This window comes from Phytophthora cinnamomi (genome assembly GCF_018691715.1).
Source record: "Phytophthora cinnamomi strain GKB4 chromosome Unknown Contig40, whole genome shotgun sequence".
Taxonomy (NCBI): Eukaryota; Oomycota; class Peronosporomycetes; order Peronosporales; family Peronosporaceae; genus Phytophthora; species Phytophthora cinnamomi.
The window spans coordinates 84,127-105,464 of record NW_027150973.1 but is presented as its reverse complement, the minus strand read 5'-3'; the positions used below and the strand labels follow the sequence as shown (position 1 = coordinate 105,464).

The following is a 21,338-nucleotide window of genomic DNA, read 5'->3' as shown; positions in this document are numbered from 1 at the left end:
CTTATCTGATTTAAATTATATTTGTGTATTCAAATATAATTAACTCAAGTAATTACTAAGTACTTACGCTTCCTCATACACGTAGCGCGACGTGTAAGCTAAAGTAGTGAGTCAAGTTACACCCACAACAAAAAGCGTAGTGACCGGAACTTGTCCTTCCGGACTTCGCACTCTGCCAAATACTTCTGGAAGTTGGGCTGGTGACAGTTGATGAGTCCTTGGACTTGTTGAATGACGATCCGAGAATCTCCCACAATGACTAAGTCTTCCACCTGACGACCGAGTGCCATCTGGATCCCTTTCAGGAACCCGTGGTATTCCGAGACGTTGACAGTCACATATTCCAGAGCAAAGCCTCGGGCTTCTAGGACCTTCCATCCCGGGAGTTGCCAGAGAATGCACCCGCGACTTCCTCGCCGGGCCGATGTCTTGGCCGCTCCGTCGAATCTCAGGACGACGCCTTGATAAGTGTCGTCAAGCATTTCCATGCTGAGCACTGGCGGCTTTCGAACGCGTCCCTTGGCCTGTATTAGCGATTCTGCTACCTCATCGAGATCACAGGGAGTGATTCCTGTCCCCATAATGGTAGCCAAACCGTCTTCTTCTTTCTGGATCTTCCGGGCGGTGATGGCCCAATGTGAGAGCATGACGCCCCACGGGACACAGCGTCCGTCTGCAGTCTTTGACTGGAGTATCCACTTGAAAACGGAGTGCCGAGTGTAGACTTCCAGGCGACAGCCTTCGACGAGTGTCCGGAACAGTTGAAGAACTCTGAGAACCGCGATCACTTTCTTCTCCGCAATATGATACCGGAGCTCAGCATCATTCAGAACGCGTCCGGTAAACCGCACCGACTGGATCTTCCCAACATACTCCTGGCCCCGGACCGCGCAAGCAGCCCAGCGATTAGCGTGATGAATGATAACAAACGGCTTCGAGCGATCCGGATGACGCAACAGCGGGGTCGACACGATCTTCTTCTTGAGGATCGCAAACGCGGCCTTGGCCCGGGTGAGGTCTCGTCCAGAGTGCACTTGATCATCCGAAAGCTCATACAGGACTGCAGCCACTACCGGGAAGTCTTCAATGAATTTGTGATAGTAGTTCAGACTTCCAAGGAAAGACTGCACCCCTTTCAGAGTCTTCGGGAACCGCAAATCCTTGACTCCGTTAGCAAGCTTCGGAACAGCCCGAATCCCTTCCGCACTGATTTCATGCGACAGGTACGGGATCGAAAGTTGACTGACCGAGATGTTCCAGTAGCGTAGACAGAATAATATAGCATTCAGATCCTCAAAAAGCTGATCCCAAGTGGCTGCTCCATGTGCGATATCGTCGATATACGAACTTCGTCCTAAGTGTGGACCCATGCTGGCCGGGGCCGGAATGTTCCTCTGGAATACCGTCACAGTGTCAGTCAATGCCGACACTTGGTTCTCCGACTCACTCCGCTTCGACGGATCCGAACCGAGGAAGTCCAGAACGTCTTGGTCCACTGCAGCTTCCTCTTCAGGAGCCAGTCTCACGAAACCCCACAGGCAGTTATTAATTACGGCCTGATACACCAAAGGTGCATTATTGAGTCCAAACGGCATCCGAACCCACTGGAAGTGCCCGAACGGACAGACGAAGGCCGAGATCAGCTTCGCACGCTCAGTCATCCGGATGGCCCAGAATCCACTCGCCATGTCCAGACTCATAAACCACATTGCACTCTCAAAGCTGATCAGTAAGTTATCGATTAGAGGCAAGGGCTAGTTAGACAGTCGAATGAACCCATTTATCACGCGATAGTCGATACATATGCGGATATCCACGCCGTTCTTCTTCAGAACGATGACAATTGGGGAAGCCCACGGGGATTCGTAGTGTTCTATCACACCCGTCTCCAAACGTTGCTTCAGCAAGTCATAGACCTTGATCGCCAAATGCGGGGCAATCGAGCGCGGACACTGGGCAACAGGCTTCGCTTCGCCGACGTCCAGTTCGCACCACACCCCGCGAGCGGGCGCGGGTGCAGCATTCCCGTCTCCCAAGAAGATCTTATGATGATATCTCAGACACATCCGAAGCTTCTCGTCTTCAACCGGAGTAGTCCGTCCAGGATCGCCAACGTCGGCCTTCTCGATGTCGCATTTCGGACTCAGCTCTTGGAGTTCTGGGAGCATGGCTAGTTCATCTCGCAATTGAGTCGGTAACTTGCTTCCTTCGTGAATATACACGGATAGTTCCAAGTTGAACTCTTCTGCGTTCATCTGCATGCAACGCTCGTACCCCGTCTCGAGCCTCCTGACCGATACACGCGACAAATCCGATCGTGCTCCAACCTGCGGCTCCGTTTCTTTGGGAGGTTCGGGAAGCCGCTCCGTCGAGTATTCGTCGTCAAAGCTTATCGCATCGTAGAACTCGTCAGAGTCTGAACTGGAGCCTTTGTCGGGGCTCTCTTCAGAATCCTTGATCGGTTCCAGTTGCATCTCCGGATCTTTCGAATCAGGTCCATCCTCGACAACTTCGCCTGATTCGAAAGTGCTGTCATTGCCGACACCTGCCGCATCACGTTCTTTGTCCGATGCTGCCGAACGCTCGGTCTCCGACAGTCGGTCGATCTGGGCTGGATATGGCTTCTCCAACTTCGCACCAGGTTCAGGCTGAAGACGAACCATATGGACATGGTCCGAGCCAACTGGCGGCCTGGTGAGTAGTTTCCTGGGCCATGGGTAATCGGGAGTCTGAACACACGGCGGCTCCGAACGCTGCTGGATCCGAGCAAGTTGTTCTTCCCGCTACCTCCGCTCTCTCGAGTTGGTACTTTTATAACTTATCCCCTTCCACTCTTTGTATCGGCGCAACCCCGAACGAACGAATCTTCCAGCCACCAGTAAACTTCCAAACTTCACAACCCGAACCACCGACGTTCGGGTGTCGATCCAGACAGTCTTGTCCGAAATGTTTACCACCTTCACTGCGACCGGCTAGGATCTTGCGGCGTAGATAACGGGCAATTCCTGAAAACTCAATTTGGTCGTATCAAATGATGAGCAGAGACGAGACTACATTTTTGGTTGTACCAGATGCGTTCCATCCTGAAAACACAGTTTGCGCAGTATCAAAAGTTTCCTGCACACCCGCTCGCAAAATGACCGCTACTGCTATCGTGCTCCTTGCCGCTCTCCAACGTCGCCAAGCTTCTCGTCGCAAACAGTCGCTTCGATCAAGGCTGAGCAGGCGTCAGCGACGGCTCCGTGACCGTCGAGTAGTGCGTGCTGCACTTCAGCAGCCCAGTATGTCTGGCTTCGCAATGCTTTTTGGATCGGGCGATGATCCATCACTAATTACGCTAACGGGTCTAGACCATAAGGCATTTCGCTATGTTCTGGGCCTCTTTGAGGAGACGTACACGGCGTATACTTCCTACGGACCCTCTGGGGCTCTTATTCGTCGTGTTCGAGACAGCACCCGTCTACTCGGCGCTACAAAGTGCCTTGCACTCGTACTTGCGTGGACTCGTACCCGAGGAGCGGGGTTTACGCTATGTATCATGTTCGGCATCACTGCGAGCGTATGCTCACTGTTTGTTCGCTTTGGACGAAGAATTATTGTTCGAGCACACGCCAAGAATCCTCTCGGTGCAGTCAGAATGCCTAGTGCTGAAGAAATTCAGGCGTATCAGCGTGCTATCCATCGCAGACACTCTCGGTTAAGCGACGTATTTGCCGTTGCTGATGGGCTAAAGTTCTACCTACAACAGAGTGGAAATTGCGTGGTTCAGAAAATTTTCTACAACGGATGGAAGGACGACCATTACGTTGGTAATGTGCTCGTGTTTGTTCCTGATGGGACCATCGCTGCTTGTGCGCTGAACGCACCTGGGTCGGTGCATGATTCGCAAATTTCAGAGTGGGGTGGAATTTACCAGAAGCTACAGGCTGTCTACGAACTTTATGGTGCACGGTGTGTGGTTGACTCCGCGTTTGCAGCTGGAGATTACAAGTTCCTAATCAAGTCCAGCCAGGATTACTTAGGCGCCGCATCGAGCGCATCGGACGTCGAGGTGCTACGCCAAGCAACCTCAGCAAGACAGGCCGCTGAGTGGGGGATGAGAGCTTTCCAGAGCTCGTTTCCTCGTCTTAAGGATCGCTTGGATTATGAAGAGCGTGGTGAACGACGACTGATTCTAGACACGTGCGTGCTGCTTTATAATTTTCGCGCCAGAGTAGTTGGTATTAACCAGTTACGTTCTGTTTACATGCCAAGTCTAGAGCGACACGCAGTAACTGTAATGCAGGACAGTTAATTACTCTGTTCATGGGTCTGAATCGTCTTAGCAACACCGACCAAAGCCATAGCAAGTAGCTCAAATAAACGATTGCTTCTCTCTCGGTCCTCAGCACGATCTTGCTCACGCTGGTGTTGGTCTTCTTCACGCCATCGTTGCTGTTGATCACGATCAGCCTCTCGTTGACGTTGTTCCTGTATCATCATAAGGCGAGCCATGGAAAGCAGGTCATCGTCACCCCTTTCGGTGGGAACACGAGGAAGAACAAGCGGACGCGCAGCTGGGACAGCCGTAGTCGCAGCGCGAGCATCTTCGTCTTCTCTAGCTGACTCTTCCTCCTCAAACAACTCGGCGCCGTCTTCAGAAATGTCGTCGCCTCGGGCAAGATCTGCTCGCTGCGTGATAGCGGTCGAGATTTGGATGGCTCGCGCTACATCGTCAGGCATGTGGGGATTACCCGTACCCATATTGGTCCGGTACAGCTTCGCGAACTTGCGGCGGAGACTCTCCACTGTGCGATCGACCCCTGGATGGTTCGCGTTGTGGCGCCGTGCCACGGTTTCCCACTCGTCTCGTCCGATAGGCTTCATGGACTCCAGCAGGTCGAGGAGACCGTCGACCTCAACGCGCGTGAACCCGCTCCCTCTTGACGCTCGAGGCGTAGTCCGTCGACGTTGCGTGCGCCGGTCTGCCTGAGCTGCTTCGCCATTACTGGCCGTGTTTGCAGTCCCCGCTGGAGCCGTCGCTGGAGCCGCTGACGAACCCAGCGTTACAGTGTCAGCTAACGCGGAGGTTGCTGTAGCCGGTGTCGTGATCTGGGTCGCGGGGGCTAGCTGCGACGGAGTCGATTGCGCCAGGGTCAGGTCCAAGCTGCTGTCATCACCAAGCGCATGGTTATCCGTGGATTCGTCCTGCAACACCATGGACGCACCTCGATCTATCGATGCTGATGGAGGTGTTAGCTGCGTGAGCGGCACTTGGGGGCTGCTGGCCCTCATAAAGTGCTGTCTTGGCGAGTTCGTTGTCTCCATTGCACGCGCTACAAGATAGAAACCAAAGTGAGTTCGAGAAGCGCGAGTCTATGCAGCAAAGTCCGCTGTACCATTCTGTCGGGGGTAGCAACCACCCCGTACAGATTTCCCTCCTCGAGGCAAACTAGTACGAAAACGCAGCTGCCATCGAACCTTCTTTGCATGGTTTGATACGACCAAAATGGGAATTAAGTTTTCAGGAGCCGCCCAATCTGTGTCACCCAGCGATCAGCTCGGCCCGCCTAAACGACGTCACGTTGTAGGTTGCTCTGACCGTAGTCAATTCTCACAACCGCTGATTCACCCGGACGCAGGTACAGGCTCTCTTTCGGGGTAACTGCCAAATCCGGACCACGAAGCATGTGATCCACAGTCCTTCCTGCTAACAGCACAGTCTCTTCATTCGGAAGCTTGACCAATCCTTCTTGGGCGCATAGCCTCACTCCAGCCGAATACATGAAGTTCATTCCCAATAGCACATCCACGCCTTCACCAATGTTTGCAACCCATAGTTCCATGATATAGACCACTTGTGGTCCTAGAGTAATCTTCACCTCAGCCGTTGCCGTGATAGTCGTCGTGACTTCGCCAAGTCCGGACACCCGAAGCTGTTTGCAAAACTTCAGTCGGAGCTATGCGCAAGGTCCAAACTCATCATGCTAACAGATGCTCCGGAGTCCAGGAGGATGTCTGTTCGATGATTGTTCACAGCACCATGAACCATCGCCACTTTCTTGATGTCGCCAGAGTTGTGTTCTTTTCATCACGCGTACCTCTGGCCTGGACTCAATCTGAATTCGGGTGGATCGTCCAGATCGTTATCTTCTGGGCGGTCCTCTTCCGAACGAGATTGTTCCCAGCGCTGTTGATCGGATAGGTACTTGTCATTTCCCCCTGAAATCACAGTCAAGCATTTATGGTTATCTTGGTTCTTGTTCCTCAACTCTAGTCCAACATACACTAAGACACACATTTCCGGGGTAGTCTTGAGCCCGGTGCGTTCTGGATCCCCATCCAGCGGGCTTGCTAGTTTAACGGTTGTTCCCCAGAATCAGCGTCCCCGTCCAGAAGCTCGTTCTGGATAGCGGACGGCAGGTCCAGTGTACCTTGGTGAGCAAATGTTTTCACGGCTTGGAATTTCTTCCATTCTTCACATTTATCTTCCTGAAACTTCTTGCAGAAGAGGCAGGGTCGAACTTTGCACAGGCGGGCGGTGTCCTTTTCGGCCGCAGCGGTCACACTTGAGGTCAGTCCAGCAGTTCTCCATAGGGTGTCCAAACTCATTCCAGCGCTCGCAAAACTTGGTGCGATTCGGATTCTCGAAACGAGGTCACCGGGGCGCTTCCCTGAAGCCTCCGCCTGGAGGTCTCCAACCGGAATTCTCCATGACTCGAAAAATGGCGCTCGAGATATCCTGTGCACGGTGATCGTCCCTTCTGTGGTCACCTCCAGTCAGCGCACTTCAGACAGCCGAACTCGCCGTCGACGGGGTGGTGGGAGCTTCCTCCACTATATCCTGGAAACGCATGTCGCGATCGTCTTCATCTTGAACCACATAAACACGTCCAGAGCACGTCGGGTGAAAACGTCCTTGCGGAAAGTTGTCTGCCCGGAAGTCTCGCTTGGGCGTCGGAGCATCATAGTCGTCTCCCTGTGTCATTTCTTCGTGCTGCTTCAGGACTTATTCCAGACCACCGGATCCGCTGGCCTTGCAAAGTCGTCCGAAGACGGGAATCCGATAGCACCTTCGCGAACACCTTCAGATGCCGTTCCCGCTGTTTAGTCGAAGAGTCGAAGTCGATACCCGCCTTGTCCGCGACCTTGTTCAGGCGGTAGTACAACTCCAACGGGGCTCGGACTTCGTTTTGGCCATCGTGTAATAGCGCTCAGAGTCTGAGTTCTTTGCTTTGCAGTACATCTCACGGAACGCCTTCAGGAACCTCTTCCTGTCTCGCCTCATCTTTGGACGGAGATTTGCTCGCCAGTTCCGAACCGCAGTCGACAGCTTCAGCTTCATCTCGTAGATCTTGACCTTGTCCTTCCAGCCACCTTGGACCGCGATGCTCTGGAAAAAGTCTCCAACCACCGAATACGGATAGCCAACGTAGCCTTCTCATCGAAGTCTTCCAGAACATTCCCATTCACATACGGCCTGGACGTGAACAGCGTTCCTCCAGGTCCTGCAACAGTCGAGGGGTTCGGGACGACATCCTCAAGGAGATGCTGTCGGAGCTGTTTGAGTCCGAGCCACTTCGACTGGAGCTTGAGCCCGAATCGGAATTATCCGGATCACCACGGTGCTTGGGGTTTCTTGGATTTCCCCTTACGGGACGAGGCGTCCCTCCCTTTTCGCTTAGTCAACTTGGCGTTCGCAAACTTCGCCCGCTTCGCAGTGTCTGTCTGCTACGTGCGCTGCGGCGCACCATCCGTCGCCGTCTTCCGGTCGGAGCGTACTTCGGCGTGCTCACGTGCGGGGCGTTCGGAGGCGCTCTCAGTCTTCACGCGCGCCGGCGCTGCGTCGGCCTTGGTGACGGCGCTGGCGGTCGCCCGAAGCTGGGCCGCCAGGAATTCGTCGAGGTCCGTGTAACATCTCCCCTGATTACGTCATCATTGATTACGCCACTGGATCCTGGACGCCTGACCGGACGCCTGGTCGCCACTGAATTTTCTGTTGTCAGATGAGGGTCCCGAGTTGCCGAATCAGGTCTGAGTGCGAATGGTTGCGGAGGCGTCTGGGCGGATGTTGCACGAAGGTCTCGAAACTGTCCGGTCAGAAACGTTTGGACATTCTTGGCCGTCTCGCGCTCCTGGGCGCGTCCCGCGCGCACGTCTTCCAGCCCACACTGCAAGACCTCCAGCATGTCGGTCGCGCGCCAGCCTTCATCAGCCTGATGCGCCTCCGTCTGAGCACGGTACTGCGCCAGGAGTGCGTCTGCACGCTTGCGATCCAAGCGCGTGGCTTCCAGTCGAGCAGCTTCCTGGGTTTCTGCTTCGCGGCGTGTCCAAATGTCTTCCGCCGGACTCCGGGTGGACTCTGCCTTCACAGGAGCGTCTCGAGCTTGCACCCGGAACCTCCGAGCGACTTCTTCGTCCCGATTGGCGTTCAGCTTCTCCAGCGCGGAGTCTTGGTGCTTCTCCACCCGGGCGACCGCCTCCTGCACCTGACACATGGTGTTCAAGGCGTCTTCCGTGCTCCCTGAACTGACAGAGGCCACATAAAACCATTCGCGCAGGCTCCTCTGCAATCACTACCGACCGTCGGAGTGTTGGGAGTCCATGTCTTTGGACTTCATCTTTGGTCTTCCCCCGGGCAGCGGAGGGAATACTGGTGTTGTGGTCTTCGTTGACCGCTTTAGCAAGATGATGCATCTGGCTGCGGTGCTGGCAGAGCCCGGGGCTGATCATACCCGGGGCGTGTCCCCACCCCCGCCACCGCCGATCCGTGACGCCTGCGGCTCAACCCAATGGATCGTTGAGCGGATTGTTGTCCATAGTACCTCCAGAACAAACTCTCAAGATTCGTTTTCGTATTCGTTTGAGAGAATTAACTCCCCACCGAGATACATGGTGCCGCGGAACATCTTGCTTGAGGACGTTCCGGAAATGGTGAGGGCGTATGAAAACCAATAAGCGCTGTCATTGCAGACATAGTACGAGCGCTGCGATCATCGCCGGCTCCCGGAACCTCGCGTGCTAGGAACTTAGCATGGCGCTATTTGAGACTTTCGGACACACGGATCACCCGTTCAGTTCGTTTTGGGAAGATCGGTGCCCTGCGGAGACCTGTGCGCCGTGCTGTTTGTGGTACCTGCGCCCTGCGCTGGCCCAGTGCCTTCAGTGCCCGTGTGCTTCTAGCGAGACGCTGTTTGCACTCTTCTTGTTCCAGCCGCACTGCACATGTATCAGCGGTTTTCTGCGGCTGCTGTATTGCAGTCATAGATCCTCCCCCACTTAAAGTGGGAGCCACCACTCCGAGTAAACTCGGTAGACGTGGATGCCGCATGGCATTCACGTAGAACGGTGTATGCCCTGTCGAGGCATACACTGAGTTGTTGATGGCAAACGCTACCATCGATAAGCACTCGCTCCGGTATTGGAACGAGTGAGCGTAGCTCTTCAAAATGTCGACGAGCACGCGATTCACGCGCTCGGTTTGGCCGTACGTCTGCGGATGATCCGCAGTCGACATTGAAAGCTGGCTCCCAAGAAGTGTAAACACTACTTGCCATAGGTGCGCTGTGAAGCGCGGGTCTCTGTCCGACACGATGTCGGTCGGCATGCCATGGTGATTGAACACCATGTCAACGAACAGACAGCCGTCTGTTTCGCGGTCACTTCTGCCGGCACCGCAGCCAGATGCACCATCTTGCTAAGCGGTCGACGAAGACCACAACATCGAATTTGCTTTGGACATCACAAGACCTCCCTCCCTCGCCTGGATCCAGGAACTACATTGGCCCTACACGGCGTAGAGGGGTTAACGGTAGGAGATCTAGTGTTCGTTATTAAGTCTGGATAATACATTGGCCAGATCCAACCTCCTAGTTATCCATGCTAAGCCTAGATCCAAGATCCACCGGATATAACTACTTGGCCGGTGGATTCCTTCGGCTCTCACAACCCAAGATCCTGTCATAGGCGACGGCAAGTACGACAAAGGAAGACCTGTAACGACGCGGACACAATATAACCAAGACAACACTTCGGCCTGATCCAGATCCATGTCGCCAGATCCAAGTACACGGTTATCGAATATGGAGAATTGCCGCGAGCAGAGTGAGGATTTCTACACTGCTCCACCCAGATCCCCGCGTCTCGCCAAGACATTCCTTCTCCACCGCTTGGACGCTTCGGAAGACACCAGAGGATCTCAGATCCAGCACTACCGACGAGTACACAACGTGAGAAGCTCAGCACAGATCACGGATCATCGGGGGATCCCCCTCCGTTAGTCGGTGTCCGGGCGCTGTTGAGAAGTTGGATCTAACGATTTCCCAGATTTCGCGGATCCCGCTACACCACATTTACGCGTTGGCATACCTCGCAAACACAGATGTACTTGCGCACCCACTTGTACTGGTGATGCCAGTAGAAGTCGCGCGTGAGAAGGACGTATGTCTTCTCACGTCCGAGATGTCCCGCAGTCGGGGCATCGTGATACTCGTACATGATCCTGAGTCGCAGGTCATGGTCATTTGGCACGACAACGCGATCCGCGTTGTCGTTGACTGCATTGTAAAGCAGTAGTCCGTCGTGCACACGAAAGCGGTGTGCACCCGCGCGAAGGTGCTTGGGCAGCTTCTGACGATCCTTGTCAGAACGTGCTCTGCCATAGGCCAGCAAGAGCTTCCTGTCCGCGTCGAGCGCGTACGTGGCGTTCAAGTCTTCCAACAGAGATGATGTGGGTTTGCTCGATCGCATGGCGTCAATGGCATTGACGTCAGCGGCTTCTGCGTAGTCCTGCCGACGTGATAACGCGTCGGTCACCACATTCAATTTTCCGGGTTTGTATGCGACTCGGAAGTTATATTCCGCAAAGCATGAGAGCCATCTCGCCATTCTTTGTGATATGTGTGGCGACTTCACTGCGATGCGCAGTAATGCATGGTCGGTGTAGACCACGAACGGTCTACTTCCTGGTAAATACACTCGGAGTTTCGCGAGTGCGTACTTCATGACTAGGGGTTCATTGTCATGCACCGGATAGTTTCGCTCGGCCGGTTTCAGCTGACGCGATTGGTAGTAAACGACACGGTCACGGCCCTCACAGTCGTGATGTATCAACCCACATCCGATCGCGAAGTCGGATGCGTCACACTCTACGTGGAATGGGCGATCTTGGTTAGCCACTGCCAAGATCGGTGCCTCGGTCAAGCCCCGCTTGACTGCATCGAATGATTTTTGGCAATCCACTGTCAAATTCGACACAGCACCCTTCGGTCTTGGCGTAACTTGGTGAATCTTAGATGTCGGCTTGGGAGATACTTGTTTTTAGTATAGGGCGTCTGGATTCACGGTCTAATCCCAGGATTCCATCTTGAAATCCTGGGGCACTTGTCTTCACACAAGTGAATCTTGGGTTTCCGTGGTGCACTCTGGGTGCAAACTCTTCTTCATCACAGACTAGCGTGTATCTCCACAAACATCAACTTGTACGGCTTCCAGCGCGTGACCATGGTGGTGGTAGTGGGTGTTTCTTGGTACTTGTTCCATCTTGTCGCTCTGGACGACAGCAAGACGAGGTGTACTCTGGGATAGGTTTTCCAGAGACACTTTCCGCCAGCCTTTAGGCACTCGTCGTAAGGGAAAGTCCGGTGGTTGGATTGAATGCACTGTTGTGCCATCTTCATATTGCTCTTCTGGTCCAGGTCAGGCCGTGGACAGCAAGCCCGGCTTGATCGCATGGCGCTTTGTCGTGCGGCCCGTCTACATGACAGCATGCAGATTGCGTCAGTATGGGACATTTGCAATCATCTGTACTGTTTGCAGCGTCAACCCCCGGAGTTGACACACCATTGTCACCTAGACGCCATTCATTGGCGGGGCTCCTCATTACGGAGGGCGTGTGACACATAGCGACCCCAGATTTCGCTGACGACGAACCGTCACTGGTTTGACTATATTGAGTTGTGATTGGTGGAGAGAGAAGATGCGGCGCGGCCGTACCCGTGTGACATGAGTGGCGACAGGGATGGGGCGTGTTCTTGTCGAAGGAATCCTGCGCCTGACGCAGATGGGCCCAACCGGTTGGAAGTGTGAAATCCTGGGTGTGCACACCCAGGATTCAACAGTGCATTCAGTCCAACCACCGGAATTTCCCTTACGACGAGTGCCTAAAGGTTGGCGGAAAGTGTCTCTGGAGAACCTATCCCAGAGTACACCTCGTCTTGCTGTCGTCCAGAGCGACAAGATGGAACAAGTACCAAGAAACACCCCCTACCACCACCATGATCACGCGTACAAGTTGATGTTTGTGGAGATACACGCTAGTCTGTGATGAAGAAGAGTTTCCACCCAGAGTGCACCACGGAAACCCAAGATTCACTTGTGTGAAGACAAGTGCCCCAGGATTTCAAGATGGAATCCTGGGATTAGACCGTGAATCCAGACGCCCTATACTAAAAACAAGTATCTCCCAAGCCGACATCCAAGATACACCAAGTTACGCCAAGATTCCAAGAGTCACCCAAGATACCAAGTGGAATCCTGAGTGTGAATGCAAGCAAGTTTGGAGCCAGTTTGAGGCCAGTTTGCAATCAAGTGATGTGTGGCTTGAAGAACAGTCGAGAATCCAAGTAGTCGCCTCCAGGATATTGTATTGACTGCTGTGTGACGGGAAGGTTAAATGATAGTGATTGTATTTCCCCTCTTAATTGAGGGTGGTGCGCGTATTGGCGAGTATTCAGGCGAGCTAGACGCCTGGATTTCAGACTCGAGTGAGCCTAGTGTGTGAGTGACCCACCGCCCGAGGGTCCAAAAGAATAAGTGACGGCTAGTTGTGGTGTTGTATACTCTGTATTTGTTGGTTATCGGACTAAGAGAGCACTTGGGTAAGGTGCCTTCTGAGTTCCAAGCTTCACCCAGAGTGGAAGTGAAATCCTGGATCCTGAATTCGTGATATTCCGGGTTCGGGTGATCTGAAATTCTGGATTGCCTTCAGCATCGAGGACGCCTTCTGGACTAGACGTGCATCTCAGCGCTTCTTCAAAGGCTACATTTACAACTCCGGTGAAGTGCCGTTCCGTCGAAGATAAAAAGAGCCGACAGGGATTACGCAAGGTACTCACGCCAAACAAGGGAGGGTGAAATTCAGGATTTGCTTTGCGGCACTCTGGGTGTTATTCTTTTTCTGTTGACTCCCAGTATTTTCCTGGGCTATGCTATACACATCCCCCTGGGCGATCAAGGTTTCATCGGCCTCGCCTCAGCTGGTGCGCGTGCCCGGATTCGATTGTCGAGGATTTCACCGAGTTCAAGTGTTGAAGATCTGCTGAGTGCCCGTCAACTTCAAGTGTCGAAGATGCCTAGAGGACGAGGGGCGAAGAAGGCTGGACGTGATGACGGGGGACGCGGTAGTGCGGCGCGTCAGTCACGTCGTGTTCAAGGTTGGGAGCCTGAGGAGCACAATGACCTGGAAACAGTCGTCCGCGATGCTCGGAAGGCGAGGAAGGCTGCTAGTGAGAGCGACGCAGCACAAGGTGGGGACGTCGAGGCGTCTTCGATTCAAGATCATCCGGCTAACGAACCGCTGACCCAGGATGACCAAGCTTCGTCCAAGGTTCAAGGCTCGTCGGAGGCGAATCCAGGGTCGCAGAATCGTTACTTCCCGGAGGAGCACGCCCGCGAGGGTGGTGCTCAGACGTCTGAGGGAGGTGCCAATGCGGTTGAGCCCCCGGCGGTGACGGACTGGGTTTCTGAGTCTTCATCTTCGGACGAGTCTGTGGTGGAAGTGAAGTCGGAACCCGTGCGTGTGAAGGAGGAGGCGAAAACCCAGGATTCACTTGTGAAGTCAGGGTCCGCACCACCTGAACCCAGGATTCCGACCCCAAGTTCACGAGCTGCGCCAAGGACGACACTGGAAGGCAACGTCCAGGATGCTGCTGAGGCTGCTCCAGAATCGGGAGCACCGGTGCTAGATGGAGAGCGTACGGTAATGTACGCGCGACGCGAGGTCCGACGCTGGGAAGACGCAAAACCTGGAAAGGTGACGCCCCCAAGTGTCGACTATGAGTGGCCGACTCCAAAACTGGACGCTAATGCGTATTTCGTTGCTGCCTACGCGACCGGCGACTACCTCAGGTGGCGATCGGCTCTGACGAGTCAGAATGATGCCTGGATCTCTGAATTTCACCTTGCCCGGTGGGGCGTTGGTGAGGTCCAGGATCTCACGGCTACTCAGATTCCTCTGAACGTCATGACGCCACGCGAGTGTGTCGCCATCCTCCAGACTCTGTTCTTTGAGGCAGGATTCGAGTTCGTCAACTTGATTCCGGAAAGGTCCACGACACGTGCATCCACGATTCCAGACGGCATGGCGCGCTCTGTCATGGAGGAGATCCAGAATTTCCTCCCGGCGGAGCTTGTCGAATGGAGACTTGTGGTGGCCGGAGTGCCTTTCAAGGTGAACGCTGCGCCTGAGGATCAACCTGGGCAAGAAGGACCGCCAAGACTGGATTACTACACGGAAGGTGGAGACGGTGATTTATTGATGACGGATTACGACGCGGACATACTCGGGCGACAGTTTGTCCTGAAGTGCAGGGTGGCCGGACTCAGGATTTCACGGAGCCCGCGAGGGTCGAGTGACAGCGAGCCGCAGTCCAAGCGCACTCAGCTTGGACCACCTCGGCCGCAACTCCCGTCGACCCCGTCCGCGTTGTCCACGCCATCGCTGTCTTCACTGCCGGCGTACAAGTCTTCGGCTGGTACCTCGCGCCAGGATTCCAACTTCGGCACTTCGCGAGCTTCAGACGAGAGCACCGCCTCAGGCGCGCAAGCGTCTCACGACAACTCCTCGTCCTCGTCGATGTCGCTTGGTCAAAGGGTCGGAGCCTTGGCGCTGGTTGCCCAGAATTCTGGAGGTGTCGCGGTCGCTGGCGATCTTGGATTCCAAGTCACCCGGACATTCATCCCTCCGCGTCTTGTGCCGGTCGACCAGGATGACGTCGAGATGGCGCCGTCCGTGCACTCTGACGCCGACGTCTGGATTCCAAAGCGCGACGCATCCAGGATTCCAGTTTCCTCCGAGCCCGTCGACACTGGCGACGTTAGCGGCGATGAGCGGGGTCAACGACGATGCTCTAAGAGCGAGGTGCGCTCTCGATGCTCGGCGAAATCAAGGATGTCGGCCGCCTCCAGTTGCTCGGGTGAATCCGGGGGTCTTGGGTCAGCGTCTTCCGTGTCCGAGAGGTTTGGGCGTGCCCAAATGGAGCTGAATGTCTTGCGACAACAGCAAGAGTGGCAGGCCCGCATGGAGCAGGAGCAGCGCTAGGTTCTGGCCCGGGAGCGTCTGGATGCCTTGGAGCGTGAATGCCTGAGGCAGCAGCGCGACTTGGAAGCGCGGCACCAGATCCAGGAGCTCACTGACCGATTGGTCCAAGCGGAGATCGCCCGAGGTGAAGCCGAACCGCGCGCGCAGAGCTTAGCGGTCCGCCAAGCCCATGATGCAACGCGCACCCAGGGTTCGCCTGGAATTCAGCCGAAGCTGCGCGCCTGGACGCCGCCTACGCGTAGCGCTGGCAGAAGCGCGAGGCCGAAGCCGACGCAGAGCGCGCACGCTGGGCCTCGGAGATTCACGCGACCTGGAAGGAACAAGTGTCTGCCCTGGAGAAGAAAGTCCAGGATGTCGAGGCTGAACGAGACCGTGAGCGGGAAACTTCTCAGAATGTGCAACGGTTCCACGCCGGACAGTTGCGCGACCTTCGTCCAACATTGTCCCAAGTTCATGCGTTTCGTGCAACGGCCGCCCCTGATTTGGCAACTCGAGTCAGTATTGCTAGAATTCAGGACCCTGAATTCGCAACTGTGAGTCCAGTATCCAGTGGTGTAATCAGTGATGACGCAAGTGTCGCACGTAAGAGACATGCGACAACTGGCTTGAAGAACACCTCCAAATTCGCCGCCGCTCAACTGCGAGCGACCGTCGTGCAGTCCACCGACACTTCGCGCCGCGCGAAGCACGTGAAGCAGGAACATGGCGCGACGGAGACCAAGGTGACGACGGAGGTTAAGCCAGCGTCTGTGGCGAAGACATCTGCATCCAGGAGGACAACGGACTCCGGTGTTCCGCAGGGCCGAGGCGAGGACTCTAAACGCTCGCCGGCCAGGAGGCAGACGTCCAAGAAGAAGAAGCGCCACGATTCCGACCCGCCTTCAGACTCGGACCCAAGTTCCGAATCCAGCGACGACGTCTCGTCTTCTGACAGTTCCGATGACATCTCAAATGAGGCCACCGGTGTGAACTTGACGACAGCAGCTACGACCAAGGGGGGACTACGCTCTTGACGTTCCGACCGTACATCAACTCGAACGCTCTGAGTGAGTTCGATACCAAGGCCTCACTCAGGGAACGCGTACACTGGTTGGAGCGCTTCTCGAATATGGCTGCGCAAGGAGGATGGTCCACCAAGACGCGGATTCAGGAACTCAAGTTGAAACTCTCGGGAGCTGCGCGCGACTGGTTCAATCAGTTGCCAAAACACACTCGGCGTGACTGGAGGAATTGTCGGCAGCATTCAGGAAGAAGGTCTGAAAGGTGGGCTCATCATATTCTGAACGTTATTTCACGATGGAGATGAAGAACTCTGAGAGCGCCTTGGATTTCTTTTACTGGTTGAATTCTGCGGCTGGCAAGGCTGAAATCGATTTCCGTAAGTCATCAAAGCGCCTGGAGAAACATATCCGGAGGTTCATCACGAAACGCAGGGACACGCGACTCAAGACGTCGTTGCAAGGCCAGAGATTCAGGAGTATCGCCGAGTTGAAGTACGCCTTGGAGCAGGACGAAGATGTTTGGAGTCGGAGTGACCAGGATGCACCTACATCCAGGCCACGAGACTTCAGACAACATCCCACAAGGACGCTTCAGGTCAAAGCGCCCAGGACGTGCCTTTGTGGCTAGGGGCGATGACTCTGACTCTGATGTGAGCGAGGACTTGGAGGAACGTGGTCACTTCCAAGATAACAACGCCGATCTAAGGATTTCGACCCGGGATGCCAACGTGAATCCAGAATCGATCCGCGAAACTCGTGGAGATGATGTTGTCTCCTCTGGGAGTGGAAACGCTCCAGGTGTAAGCGGTGCTGAATGGACGCAGTCTGTGGCGAATCAAGTCTATCGTGTAATGGATAACATGGGTTGGCGTCCACCTACCCAGGTACCTGGAGCAAATTCTGGTTACCGCTCGCCGCGACAACCCGAATTGGGACAAGTATTGCGAGAAGTGTGGCAAGTGGGGGCATCCAGAAGACAGCTGCTAGAAGGACATGAAGTGTGACCGATGCTTGGACGTGGGCCATCCGACACACATGTGTCGTGCCCAACCGTGTGGGAACTGTAGCAAATTACATCTTGGAAAAGCCTGTGAACACTGGAAGACGCTAGAAGCTGTGAAGAAACTCGCTCGCCAAGGTGCACTGAAGGACATGCCGAGCCAAATCCTGGATAAACTCCTCGATGGCGAAGCAAATTCTGGGAGGCCGTTAAACCAATAAGCCCGCTGGGTGGGGGCCCAGCACGCGCCGGGCAGAAGAAGGCCCCAGTTATGTGTTCTAGTGTACGTAGGCCCGGAGCTGAGAGCAAGGACCCAAGATAACCAACAATGTATGGCCACTTTGATTCAGGATTCAACTACGTGTTCAGAATTCCAGCTACCTGATGGACCACACCCTGATGCAGCTACCTCTGCTGAAATTGTGGAGTACAAGCTGAATCTTGGAGAGCGCTACGGGTGGTGGGAAGACCACACTCCTGACCAAAAGAAACGTGATGTTGCGATGGTGCACGGTGCAGTAAATGACTGTCGGACGAAAGTCCTCCTGGATACCGGTGCGACTGTGAATATTGTGAGTTTCGACTTAGCGCGTAAGTTGGGACTCAAACTCAAGTCGCACAAACGAACCAAGGTTTCCGGAATGGGAGGCGTCCCGACATACATTGGTGCAAGTGCTGAGGTAAAGATCACCCTCGGTCCGAGGGTGGTGTATATCCTGAATGTCTGGGTTGCAAATATCGGCGAAGGGATCGATGTACTCCTGGGTATGAGTTTTGTGTTCGTCCTGGTTTGAGGATTAGCGTTCGCGAAGGTCTTGTGACGCTGCCAGATGAAGAGACGATTGTCAGGTGTGGATGTTCGCCTGGGGATCGCGCATGAGTTGACTTACCGGTGAACCCCCAGCGCAGTCTGTATCTGCGACCAGGAGAAGATGCGGTGGTTCGAATTCAGTATGGCCAGACCAATCCCCAGCATGAGCTGGTGTGGGCTGGACGAGGAGGTCGCTGGGTTACACAAATCATCTATGCAGCGAAATCCTGGCCAGTGACGGTAGGAGTAGTGAACATTTCGGATAAGAACGTCTGGATTGACACGCGGACCCTTGTCGCTAGTATTGTGGAGTACTGGTTCTTCCCAAGAGCAGGTCGCTTTGTGCGTCCACGGTCTTCAGCCTATCGGGATTGGCAAGTATCTATCTTAGATAATGTGCCGTCCCCTGAAGCCAAGATGCGTATGCGACGACTCGCCGATCTCCGGGATTCCACGCCAGAACCGCGGTGTACTCAGACGCCAGCGTATCAGTGGCCACTCAGAATCCTACCTCAACCTAAAGGCGGTCCTGACAGAGCCATACTGGCTGCAGTGCTTCCAAGGCCAATTCTTCGGCGCGTGCGCTTTGCTCAAGATGCTGCGACTCAGACGGATGAAGATGCCCGTGAAACTGTTGTCACTCCACAAGAAGCCGAAGCAAGGACAAGTGAGGCGGAGGCCGCTGGAGAGGGCATTGTGGTGACAACTGGTACTGAAGACGCCCTGAATTCACCGGCCCGGATCTCGGTGTGTCTAGTGAAATCCTGGATGTACCCGACGATGAGATACGTAGAGTGCAACGTGACGAGGATGGGTTGGCTGCAATCCTGGGTGCAGGGATCACACCCCGAGAGCATCTGGATGAAGTCGCTGAAATCTGATCCCGGCCAAGGGGCGTGTCAAACCACCAGTACCCATCAGTTTGGAGATGCTGGACGCTGACTACGAAGGTCATATCCTGAGTTTCGATGGGGCCGCGAAGACGTCTACGCGCCAGGGAAGTTGCGGATGTATCCTGTGGCAAGTTACTGGATGGGAAATACTGGATGCGCGAGGATTCATTCTTGAAGATGTGACCGTGAATGATGCAGTATACCACGGATTTCTGAAGGGACTCACTCTGGCGCTCGAGCACGGCATCCTGGATATTGTGGTTGTTGGTGATTTCAGGATTGTGATTCAGCAAGCGCAAGGTCTAATCAACTGTAACCAACCTAACCTGCAGAGGAAGCTTGCTGAGTACGAGGTGTTGAAGAGAAGGTTCAAGTCAGTAAGACTGGTTCATGTGAAACTTGAATTCAACCAGGCTGCCGACTATCTTACGTCGAAGCCTCTCGCACTTGGCGAATCCTGGAAGGTCGAGGACGCTGATGAACGAGTGCACTTGCAGCTGGTGTCTAAGATCCACTAGAAGATGCAGAAACCGAAGGAAATCGTGTGTGCTGCGACCCAGGGTGGCAACGCCCAGAGAGCTGAAATCCAGAGTCGGCTCCGCTGTCGACGGCGGTCAAGGTGTTCGCAGTAATAACCCGGGCACAAACACAGGAAGCGGGCGATTCGGGTGAGGAATGGGGCCTCTAGAATTTCAAGCGGAACTTTGGCGACGAATCAAGGTGCATCAGGACAAGGACGCTTACCTGATGCAGCTCAAGCAATTCCTGAAGGGCGACGTGAGAGAGCTGTCACACGCCCAATCCCGGAAGCTTGCAAAAGTTGCTGATGATTTCATTCTGGATTCTCGAGAGATCCTGTATCACTTGAGTCGCTCTACCTGGGATCGTCCCAGGGACATGATCGACGAACTCAGGCTCGTTGTGCCAAGGGCGTTACGGCCTGACATCCTGCACTACGCGCACGAGGACTTCCAAGGTGGCCACCAGGGTATTACAAGGACGTATGAGAAACTGCGTTCTGAGTTCTACTGGTCCTGCATGTACGCTGATGTGGATTTCTTCGTCAAGGAGTGTGTGGATTGTACCAGCGGCAAGGGGCGTCCACCAAATCACGGACCATCTCCAGGAAATATTGAGCCTAGGCGCCCCCTGGAAGTCGTGTCCATGGATTGTTTTACGCATCTACCGAAGTCGGACCGCGGAAATACGTTCTTGCTCTTGTTCCAGGATGCTTTCTCAGGATTCGTCATGTGTAAGCCAATGAGTTCTACGATGGCGCGAGACGTGGCGGAAGCGTATGAAGAGCAGAAATTCTGGAGGTTTGGAGCTAGTTCAATGCTGCAACACGACCAAGATCCAAGATTCATGTGCGAGATGTTCACACGCTTCCGTGAACTTCTGGGCAGCAAGCAGCGGGCGACTTTGGCGCACCGTCCCCAGGCGAATGGGCAACAAGAACGGTTTGTGCAGACTGTGGTGCACGGCATCCGAGCGGACATCGCCGAAGCGGACCAGAGTGACTGGGGCGACCACTCAGAACGCCTGATGTTCGTCTTGAACACGTCCTTCGACGCCACGCGTCTGGATACTCCTTTCTTCTTAGTGCATGGTTGGGACGCACACGGCACTGTGTCGGCTATGTTGGGACCCAAGCCATCCAGCATCCAAGAGCGCACAGCGTATGAGTGGCGCAGGAAATTTCAGCGTGACTACAGTTATGCGCAAGTCTGTGCGGAGGATCTCCAGAAGAAGGCCACAGGTGCACGTTCTGCTGAGCAGACCAGGAAGTGGCGAAAATTGCCAGACAGTCTGAAGTCAGGATTCGAGGCCGGGGATGCAGTCTGGTTATACATACCCAAAGTGCAACCGGGCCTCAGTCGCAAGCTGGCCCATATGTGGCATGGCCCTTTTCGAATCCTGGAGATCCAAGACCATTTCCGTGTGAAGATCAAGGTGGAGGATACAGGATATCGTGTGAACCCATGGGTCCACGTGAGTCGGCTGAAGCCGAGGGCTCTGTCCCCAAAACGACCGACCATGGAGATTGATGTGGACGCGGACGACGATTTCGACGCTGCGTTATTGCCCGAGGACAGCTGGGAACCTGATGTCCAGAATGACGAATATGAAGTCGAAGATATTCTGGATTTGCGCTGGACCAAAAGGATAGGACGTCAAGGCGTACCAGCGAATACCTTGTCAAGTGGAAAAGCTATGACGAGACGGAATGGCTGTCTGTGTCTAGGCTGAATTGTGGCGCTCTGCTCTACGAGATCAATTAAAGTGCGAGAGCGCGAGCCCGTTTCCAAGCAATGCAAGCCGGAGATGATCACCC

The 21,338-nt window shown here is 54.6% G+C and overlaps 1 protein-coding gene across 1 annotated transcript; it reads right to left on the bottom strand.

The window, feature by feature from the left end:
* Positions 1-4,290: 4,290 nt before the first annotated feature.
* Positions 4,291-5,199, bottom strand: IUM83_14926 (uncharacterized protein; the record flags this gene model as incomplete). The annotated part of the gene is made up of 1 exon (XM_067939703.1): positions 4,291-5,199. One exon carries the CDS (start codon positions 5,197-5,199, stop codon positions 4,291-4,293), a length of 909 nt encoding a protein of 302 aa, XP_067791315.1.
* Positions 5,200-21,338: the final 16,139 nt, after the last annotated feature.